The sequence below is a fragment of the Temnothorax longispinosus genome, chromosome 8 (assembly GCF_030848805.1).
Source record: "Temnothorax longispinosus isolate EJ_2023e chromosome 8, Tlon_JGU_v1, whole genome shotgun sequence".
Taxonomy (NCBI): domain Eukaryota; kingdom Metazoa; phylum Arthropoda; class Insecta; order Hymenoptera; family Formicidae; genus Temnothorax; species Temnothorax longispinosus.
Window position 1 is genome coordinate 5256348 of NC_092365.1, and position 10653 is coordinate 5267000.

The 10653-nt window shown below is 32.5% G+C and overlaps 2 protein-coding genes across 2 annotated transcripts in view; one reads left to right on the forward strand and one right to left on the reverse strand.

Moving 5' to 3' along the window:
- LOC139817495 (ATP-binding cassette sub-family C member 4-like) overlaps nucleotides 1-9343 on the reverse strand; it is a 52568-nt gene extending 43225 nt beyond the window's left edge. The window contains 1 exon segment of the mRNA XM_071785641.1: nucleotides 9237-9343. Within this exon segment, the coding sequence (XP_071641742.1) occupies nucleotides 9237-9310 (74 nt within the window). The 5' untranslated portion in view covers nucleotides 9311-9343.
- On the forward strand, nucleotides 936-4115 carry LOC139817648 (uncharacterized). The gene is made up of 6 exons (XM_071785895.1): nucleotides 936-1150; nucleotides 1234-1884; nucleotides 2158-2317; nucleotides 2498-2779; nucleotides 2954-3700; nucleotides 3779-4115. Exons 1-5 carry the CDS (start codon nucleotides 1087-1089, stop codon nucleotides 3288-3290), a joined length of 1494 nt encoding a protein of 497 aa, XP_071641996.1. The 5' UTR covers nucleotides 936-1086; the 3' UTR covers nucleotides 3291-3700; nucleotides 3779-4115.
- Nucleotides 9344-10653: the final 1310 nt, after the last annotated feature.

Sequence of the window (10653 nt, forward strand, 5' to 3'; positions counted from 1 at the left end):
GCACGTGAACGTGTGTATGCCGTATGTTCTTCTACCGTGTGAAACACACCACTACCACGTGGTAATGATACATGTTATAACGTGTATCATTTAGAAATTAAGCGTAAGTCTGGCGAATGTGAGCAATCTAAATTGTGTAATTTTTTTGTTCTTTCTTTTGTGCTCGTGCACGTGTGCGCCACGTGCAGAGAGCTCCCGATATTTCAGATTTATAAAAGAACATTTTTCTACATTAACAAAATTAAAAAATAACTGTTATTTTCTTTAAAATAATAAATTATTTAATAATAATATTTAACATACACATCATGCATTGCAGACTATGTAATAATGTCAGTCGTACTAATAGCAATGCGAGTTCTCGGAAGCAAAATAAATTTATTGTTAGATTATACATATAATCTTAACGCTATAATTATAAATATATATAATATTATAATGCATTTTAGCATATGCTAAAAAAGAAAGGATTACTATATATTCTCCATATTTTTTTATGCAACATGCACGTGCATGGAAAGTGGCCCATTACGCACGCTACGCGTGCGTGATAGACCACTTTCCAGGCACTTGCAACATAAAATAGGGTGTGTAAGCCTTCGGCTCGTGCGTAAACTCCGCACTCGGAAATTTTCATTTTACGGCACTTGTTACACAAATAACTATTTCTTCTTTTAGAGAAACAAATATGACAACCCACAAATATTTAAATTGCGATTGTAGTCAATATCCCTACATCGGCAGAGTATCCGTAGCAGAAGAGGGTAGTGTTGACTTTGTCTATCAATTTGTGAAGAAAAGATTTGTTATCACGAGAAGAAACCAGAATCGTAGCATATTCTATACTGCCTCTGACATAATTGGACCACCCTATGATTTAAATTATGTCGAAAAATTTCATTCGCCATGTTCTTTTGGAAAAATAAATGTATGTGTATTTCCTGGTATTATCTGTTATTGTCCTGTACAAAGTAATCGCTATCTATAAATTTATGTTACAAGATTTTCTATTTGACACATTTCGATTTTCTAATATAGTCGAGAAAGGTCGATATTTCAATATCTCCGTGGCAACACACCGATTCCATGACAGAGGCAATTGAAGAGTGGACAAAAGGCCTATATATGACGACCGAAAATAATTATATTGGTACGTAATATTCGAATCGATATTGTTAAAGAAGATACGCGCGCTTTTGTTGAGAAGAGAGTATAATTACATTTATTTTTAAGATATCGAGTTTCATGAAGCTGTATATCCAGTCAGAGTCTCTATTTACGAAATATATAATCCTGGAAACGTAATTCAAATTTCGGCTCAAGATTCCAATAATCACTGGATTCAGTTGTGGGATGAATTGTCTCAGATTGTACCCCCGAAATCAAGATTATTTTCTCCACCGTTATCGCATCCGTGCGACTTCAAAACCAAAATGCTCAGACTAACATTTAAAAAGAGTTCACGTGAATCTTATACAGAACTGGGTGCTGTAATGCTTATCGGTACATCAGATTTGATCCTTCCTAGAAATCCTAACGAGAGTTTAAGTAATCTGTTAAAAAGAATTAACAGCATGTACTCTCCACACCACGACGATGTTCATAATTTAACAGCAGATTCAAAAAGTGCACACTTGGATATAGTTCATCTGCAACAAAATTTTCCTAAAAATTGTGTTATTTATAAAAGGTATTACCATTGTACATTAGACTTGAAAGCGGTCGAGGAGAGCGAGCCCAACGTTCTTCGCGAGATCGCGAGTGAGGAGGAGCTGGCGCAAATCCCGAGAGAATTAACGAGGAAAATCAATGCGCATTTTAATGCAAAGTTCGAGAAGTTTATAACCGCCAAGGCGGTTTTCGAGACCAGCCGAAAATGTTTGGGTAAGCTGGACGCGCCGTTTTGAATTTTTAACAGCTTCGAATATTTGAGGGACGCTCGTTTTATTAACACTTCTGAAATGCCGGCACTTTTTATGTACCTTTCTCGAATTTAGGTTTCTTCTAACAATACTTTCGTTATTTACTCGAAACTCAATGTAAACTTCTTTAGTCTCAAACATCGAAAGCCATAATTTATGGCCAAAATTTATCTCAAAATAAAGAATTTTGCATAAATGGAAGGCCGAGAACTTTATATCGTATGTTGACTTACAGAGCAAAATTTAGAGACGGCGCAGAAGGAACTTGCAGAGCAGAAGTTGGATGACGAGTGTAGAGGGAAGTTGGAGCTAGCGAAAAAGAGCAATACAGAAGTATGTAGCAATCTTGAGGAAGTGAAAATTGAAGTGCACAGATTACAGGAATCTGTCAAACGGTATAATGTCACGTTTTTACAATTTCTAATATTGATATATAAAAAAAAAGATTATAATATTTTGATATAACTAATAATATAATTACTATATAAAATAGCAAGATTCTAATGTTTATTCTTAATGAAGTGTTATCAACATTTAATATATTGTAATTAGATTTGATTTAATGTGGATTATAGGTTGGAGAAGGAAACGTGTGAATTACGTAGGCAGAGAGACACAGTTATGGATGAGGCTAATGCATTACAACTGCAAGTTGAAAGGCGGGATACCGAAATTGAAAGAATGTTTACCGAATTGTCCTCTTTAAGCTCTCAGTTTCAAACTGCCATTGCGACCAAGTGCCAAACTCTGGTACAGAAATACTCGCCTCGTATTCTATTAAAAAGTCATTCCAATTGTGTAAACAATATGGAACATGTGAAAACTGAAGTGCACGGATTACAGGAATCTGTCAAACGGTAATGTCACGTTCTTACAATTTCTAATATCGATATATAAAAAAAATTTATAATATTTTGATAACTAATAATATAATTACTGTATAAAATAGCAAGAGACTAATGTTTATTCTTAATGAAGTGTTATCAACATTTAATATCTTGTACGTGGATTTGATTTAATGTGGATTACAGGTTGGGGAAGGAAACGTGTGAATTACGTAGGCAGAGAGACACAGTTACGGATGAGGCTAATACATTACAACTGCAAGTTGAAAGGCGGGATACCGAAATTGAAAGAATGTTTACCGAATTGTCCTCTTTAAGCTCTCAGTTTCAAACTGCCATTGCGACCAAGTGCCAAACTCTGGTACAGAAATACTCGCCTCGCCTTAACAGTATGAAACTCTCTTCGGATGAATCCAAGGAGCTATCACGTTGCAGTTTATCTGCGCTTCCTGTAAAGTATTCTAAGAAGTCTATTTCTCATCACAATATTTATTGCAATGACATTTCGTACTTTGAGTATTAATGTATTTATTTTGTATTATATTAATTATACTTTATCTTTACAGAATGAAATACTACAAAAAATATTTAAATACTTAGATCTAATAACATTATGTCGCATGAATGAAGTAAATTATATGCGCTTTGATAATTTAACACGGGATCCTCTACTCTATACACGTTTGAACATGCGAAATATTGGATCTAAGAAATATATGTGCAAATTATTTTGTTATTTTATACCTAGATGTAAATATTTGGAACAATTAGATCTTACAGGAAGCTACTTTGATGTTAATGATTTCGTAAACTTTCTTAATAATTGTGGCAGTTGTGTAACGCATTTAAGATTAAGTCAATGCAGTACGCCCTCAAGACAGGATTTAAATCCTGTGCTACAGGAAATTGCAAAGACATGCAAAAATTTGAAAGGTATATGCATATAGTATATGTATATAATTATCAAGATTATGGGTAAATTGCATAACAACTAATGCAAATTTTTTTTAGAATTGGATCTAAGTTTTGCTGAATTTATAGACGACAAAGGATTTTCGTATCTCGAGGGGCTAAATAAGTTGGAACATATAAACTTCCGGTGCTTATATATAACAACTGAACGTTGTTGCAAAATACTGCAAAATAATCAACGGTTACGTGAGATTACACTTCAAGGAGACATTATAATTGATTTTATTATAATTGAGTTGGCAAATTCGTGTCCCGACTTGGAAGTAATAGAGTTGGGACAATCGTCTAGTAACGAGGCAGAACTGGAGGGATGGGATCTTACATTACAGGGTGTTTATGCTCTCGAGAACTGTAAGAATTTACAAAAAGTGACCCTTGATATGTAAGTGTGTGTGCTACATTTTCTTTTAAAATACACATTATTGTATTCTTTATTGAAATTTGTTTGCTTCTCTTGCGAGCATCTTGAAAAAGTTACATGAATTTTTTCTTCGCAATTAAAATACTGTACTAATTATATGATTTTTGTTACAGTTGCGGTTATGAGGATATGTCAGATGACCTATTTAGATCACTTTCGTCTTATCAACACTTGCAAGAAATTTATTTGAGCGGTTATTTTGTCCTCACTGATCATAAGTTGGAATTACTAGCGCAGTGCAAAAACTTAAAAAAGTTATTTTTTGAATGTACGAAAATAGATATACCTAATAATTATTCTTTTATATTGGAACTATTTCCTAAACTACAGGAGTTTTATCTCAAACATTGTTTTATAAATAATCAATTTATAAATCAATGGATAGAGAGATATCCGCATGTGAAAACATTATACGAACGCTCGGATAATAGCACAGTGTTAAATGACGTTTTAATGAGGTCTAGAGACGTCTAGAGACGACTAGAGACCTCATTAAAACGTAATTTAACGTCACTGTGCTACTGCAGCTCTGATAATTGATAGATAGATTGTAAAAGAAGTTAATGCCTAAATAAAAACAAAAGTCGTATTTATTTATAATTTTGTTATTTTCGAATACTTCTTTCTGTTTCTTATTTTTTTTTCATAATTTGACTTTTTGGGCAATGATCTCATTTTTTTAGAAATATTGCAAAAGCTACATTAATAACATCGTCAGTAAATTCTTGGTTTTTCTTCCGCAACCGCATGTCTCTTTCAAGAATTCGTTTAAAATTTGATCTCCTGTATGCAGATAATCTAAAATATTATTGTCAATTGGTAACATTATTGGTAGTAATATAGCAGACGTAAAAATCATGGAGCACCTCGGAGTATTTTTGAAGTGTGCTGAAGTGATATATGAAGTGCTTATTTGCAAATATCTTTTTATTTGGAAATGGCACGCAAGAATTCTCAGCGTGTCATTTCTCGCTTCTGACGTCACAATTAATCTTACGTGATAGCGGAAAGAGCCCAAGAGCCTTAATATAGTTTGTCTTAATATTTCGCTAAACAACTATTTTAAGGAAGCAAAAATGACCATCTGCCAAAAGAGTCAAATTACAAAAAAGAAAAAAGAAGATAAAACTGTTCGAAAATAAATTATAAATAAATGTGGATGTCTCGTTTTTATTAGGCATTAACTTCTTTTACAATCTAGTTCGCTAGATAATTTTTAAAAAGTAAATTGCTACATATATAATATATGTATATACAGGGTGTATCATTTTAAGTGATTCAGCTGAATATCTCTTAAAGTAAAAGAGATTAGAAAAATTGTTTCAGACAAAAGTTGTTTGGTTCGAAGGGGGACATAAGATGATGTCATTGGTTTGACCTTGAGTGGCATCGTTAAGGACAGGTCAAGGACACCTTTAATTTCTTAAATGAAACTCCCTATTTTTTATTGCATATTCTTATAGCTTATGTCAAGAGCTTTCCAAAACACTATAATTAAGTATTTTTTCATTAAGTACTTTTCGAGTTATAAGGCTTGAAAGTTACAGTATTGTGACATAATATTTTGTTAAGTATTTATAATTCAACGTCCTTACTTTTTATTTTTGCAAACAATATGAATCAATTAATTTAAAAATACAAAATTTTCTTACAGAAAAACTTGTTGTGTAAGAGCGTAATGTGGCACAGTAGATAGCGCACTAATCTACAAAGCTGCAGAAGAACAATTTTAATGCCATTTATAATGAGTGTAATTCTTGTACCGTTGTTAAGAACAATGTCTAAAATACCTGGAATAAACTATTGCGCGCTGTGTAATTTCTGTAGGCATTCATATTCATGCATTAAGTTTCATTCTTACAGAATGTCTATTCACCACTTGGTACATATTGTACATATTGAATTACTTTCGACAAAGACTTAAATTTAGCGTATACCATGAAAGAAGAGTACCGATTTTTTATTGCGTTATTGACAGTTATTGAAAAAGCACCCCGAATCGTGAGAGGCAAGAGGATTCACGCAAATCAAGCACCCCGAATCGTGAGAAGCTAAGAAAATAATGAATATGCAATAAACACAGTTACACAACAAGTTTTTCTTTAAGAAAATTGTGTTTTCTTTACATTAATTGATTTGTATTGTTTGCAAAAATAAAAAGTAAGAAATTTGAATTATAAATACTTAACAAAATATTATGTCACAATACTGTAACTTTCAAGCCTTATAACTCGAAAAGTACTTAATAAAAAAATACTTAATTATAGTGTTTTGGAAAGTTCTCGACATAAGCTATAAGAATATGCAATAAAAAATAGGGGTTTCTATTTAAGAAACTGAAGGTGTCCTTGACCTGTCCTTAACGATGCCACCCAAGGTCAAATCAATGACACCATCTTATGTCCCCCTTCGAACCAAACAACTTTTGTCTGAAACAATTTTTCCAATCTCTTTTACTTTAAGAGATATTCAGCTGAATCACTTAAAATGATACACCCTGTATATATCCCAAAAGAGTTAACAAAACTATTAAAATTATCATTCAAGTGTATAGATGGACACATGCGGATATCTTTTCTTCCATTCGTTAACCAAACAATCGTCAATGTTACAGGATAAGAGATGAAACTCTTGCAGTTTTGAACATTGTTCCAAAATAGTAAAACACTTATCAGGTGTAACAAGTTTCACCCAATAAAGTTTTAACTGTTTTAAGTTTTTGCACTGCGTTAATAATTGAAAGAATCCTGTGATATTTTTTTTATAGCCACAGTTTTTAAATAACTTTCTGTGAAGTTTGTGTTGTAAATTTTTATATTTTGTTGAAACTAAACAACTCATCAAAGCTATCCCAGTAAGCAAGAAACATTTCAACTACATTGCAGCAACGCGTTAAATGTTAATTGATGTTACTTGCTTACTGGGATACATAATACTGGTCGACATATCAGATGCGGATTGGATTTCTCGAATAGTTTCCTGATTTTTAGCCGCTGAAATTCAAATCTGTCAGTGAAATTTTTCTGTTACATTTGGTTTCGACCTCAAAAAATTGAGGTCAATGTGCAAAAAAAAGGGGCACGTATAAAAAATACGTGTCCCTTATATTTTATTATTATATTTCTTTATATTATATTTGTTTAAATTACAAATAATTTACGCATAAACGGCATGCAACACCGCGGGCTATTATTTTAGCAAATTTTCGCTATTTTCGCTATTTTATTCTCCCCACTCCGACAGTTTCACTCTTCCATTGTAAACGGCCTTTAAAGAATTTCTGGGGTAAATGTTTAGTATAACGCTCTCCCCTCCGATTTTCTTACAACTTTGTAAAATTGTTTATTTCTGTGTGTAAAAAACATTCTGAGAAGGAAAATTGTCGCTCAGGTCTCGTTTTTTTGAAAATTTAATTTCAAAGTTTTGATGTCGGTAAGGTATGAAAATGATAATTTACGTTTTTTAAATACTGCGCAATTTTATTTGTTACTATATTCACAAATTAAGTTGTCCGCATACTCATTAACGGTGCCATTTAGGTTAAAATTTTATGGTTGTGAAATACTGTACGTGGCCAAAATTGATAAATTGATAAATTGATAAATTGTGATTTTCGTTAAAGCACTGCACACACACACGTGTGTATGGCCTGCTTTATAGAAGTTGTGATTTTTGTTAAAGCAAGGCACACACACACGTGTGTATCCCCTGCTTTATAAAAGTTGTGATTTTCGTTAAAGCAGGGCACACACACACGTGTGTATGTCCTGCTTTATATAGAAGTTGTGATTTTCGTTAAAGCAGGGCACAAGCGCACGTGTGTATGCCCTGCTTTATAGAAGTTGTGATTTTCGTTAAAACAGGGCACGCACACACACGTGTGTATGCCCTACTTTATAGAAGTTGTGATTTTCGTTAAAGCAGGGCACACACACACACAGGTATGTATGCCTTGCTTTATAGAAGTTGTGATTTTCGTTAAAACAGGGCACACACGTGTGTATCCACTGCTTTATAAAAGTTATGATTTTCACTTGGATTTTTGTTAAAGCAGGGCACACACATTTTTGTATTTAATTAGCAGACAGTTGTCACGTGACCTTCAAATGAAGTTGCGCAGTACTTTAAAAACGTAAATTATTATTTTCCTACCTTACCGACATCAAAACTTTGAAATTAAATTTAAAAAAACGAGACCTGAGCGACGATTTTCCTTCTCAGAATGTTTTTTACACACAGAAATAAACAATTTTACAAAGTTTTAAGAAAATCGGAGAGGAGAGCGTTATACTAAACATTTACCTTATTTTTTTATATTAAAACCTTGAAAGACGTTAATTAAGCCGAATTAAAATTTGAATTTGAATTATTCGACTTTTCTCACGTGCGATGCAATTACAAAACCGCATGTTAGGAACACTACGAGGCTGGTGGCTATAACATATTTATAGTATAGTATTCTCTAAGTGACGTCAACCTACTTAATATTATACGATAATTAACCTAAATAATTAAAATTGCAATTTTTTAAATAATAAGCATTTCCACAACTCCGCACTAGTGGTTCTAAACTACGTTTAATAAATATTACTACCTGTAAAATTTTATTAAAATCGGAGGGTAATAGATGGCCTTCTCTAAAGTCTTTTACCCAATTTCGCTTTCAAGAAGAACATTCTTCTTCTTTAAAAAAGTTTTTTTTTTTCTAAAAAAAAACGTATATTTCCGCCTTTTTAAAATCTTTTCTGTTTTGCAAAAATTAAAATTTTTATAAGAAGCAAAGACGTTTTGGTCTTTTTTCAACGCCTATTCTTTTACAAATACATTAAGATCTTAGCTCTCCGTGTGCATATTTTTCCGTGGGTCTATGGCCAAAATGATATCTGCTCGTAACTATAAAAATTGCAAGCTTGCCAGAAAATATTAAATAAACGATGTTTATCAAAGTAACTATAAAATCGTCAATTACAATGTAGACAATGATTTGTGAATTTTTTCAGATCTTTTAAAATATTTTAAGATAGAAAAGAATAGCGTCGAACATGAACGTATGCACCACACGGAGAGATAACAAACCAGAAGAATATAACACTAAAGATATTCGCGATCTCCTTGGGATTTGGCTTCATGTCAGTCGTATCCTTATCCATGTCTTCGCACTGTGTACAAAATTTAACGACACTTTAAGCTAACAGAAAGAGAATAAAAACAATCAGAATTTCCCCTTTTCTTGCAGTTTCTCTCTTTTTCTCTGTCGTCTTTTCTTTTTTTCTTTGTCGTCTCGAGGCACGCTTTTTAACAGTCATTTCTTTACTGAAACCGTTATATGTCGTTGCTTCCTATCGGCTTAAGCATTACCGATAGGTAATGGTACAAGAAACGTTAATAATATAATAATCATCCTGTACGTTGCATAAATACAGTTATGTAATGCATTTTTTGTCTTTCTTTAGTATTTTACTTGATTCTTTTCATGTATCACATTTCTTCCTTTTTGTTTAATTTGATACTTGTAGTAAAATTCTATTTTACAAGTAATAGAAATATTCTTTATCGGTCGGGCTGTAATTCTATGCCTAAAATAATATTTTTGCAACATACAATCTTTTGCAGCTTAGCAAACTGCACGTGAGTACTGTCGGTCTTGAAACACAATCTCAAGTTAAAGACAAAATGTACACGTAATTAAGGGGGAATATACACCTAGAAAGTTCGAAAAAGAGATGGGGATGATATGGGGATTCCAAGCAAAATGGAGGACTTATATTATGGACCTGGAATCGATGATTCTTATGTAAGTTGAAAAATTTCGCGATTTATTCATTGCTCAATTTTCAAACGCGTTTTTCTCGAAACCATGTTAAAAATCGGTGACCAAAATATCTCAGCAACCACTGAACCGATCAACGTGAAATTTATAGTGGTTATTCTATACATAATTATCTAATCTTTGTCGTAGGATTTTTTTTAAATGACTTAGTTTTTTTTTATCGCCAAAATAAACCCGAATTTTTCCCTAAAAATCGCTAGCTTAAATTCAAATGTCCGCCATTTTGTCAAAAATCGATATTTTCAAAAACCCCTACGACAAAGACTAAATTATAGTGTCAATTTTAATAATCTTTTTGGTTTTTTTGATTCTGATGATAACAGATGAAATGAGAGTGGTCACCGCGGAAGACTTTTTTTTGCGGCAGTCGACAGAACCCAAGAATACTCCGCCAATATTGAATACTTTTTAATAAAAAAAAATTAACATATTCTTAAAAGTGTGTACTTTCATGTAGAAAAAATACCAATACCATAATTCATATAGGTTTCCTTAAAAAAATTCACAAAAATTGCCTTTTTTTCGCGCTTCTAGGTGTATATTCCCCCTTAAATTGATAATTAATTTAATAATCATAATGCTAAATAAACATCTCTTGGAAACAAACAATAACATTGTGAAGAATATGACCTCAGCCGGAATTCAAATCTGGACTGTAATCCC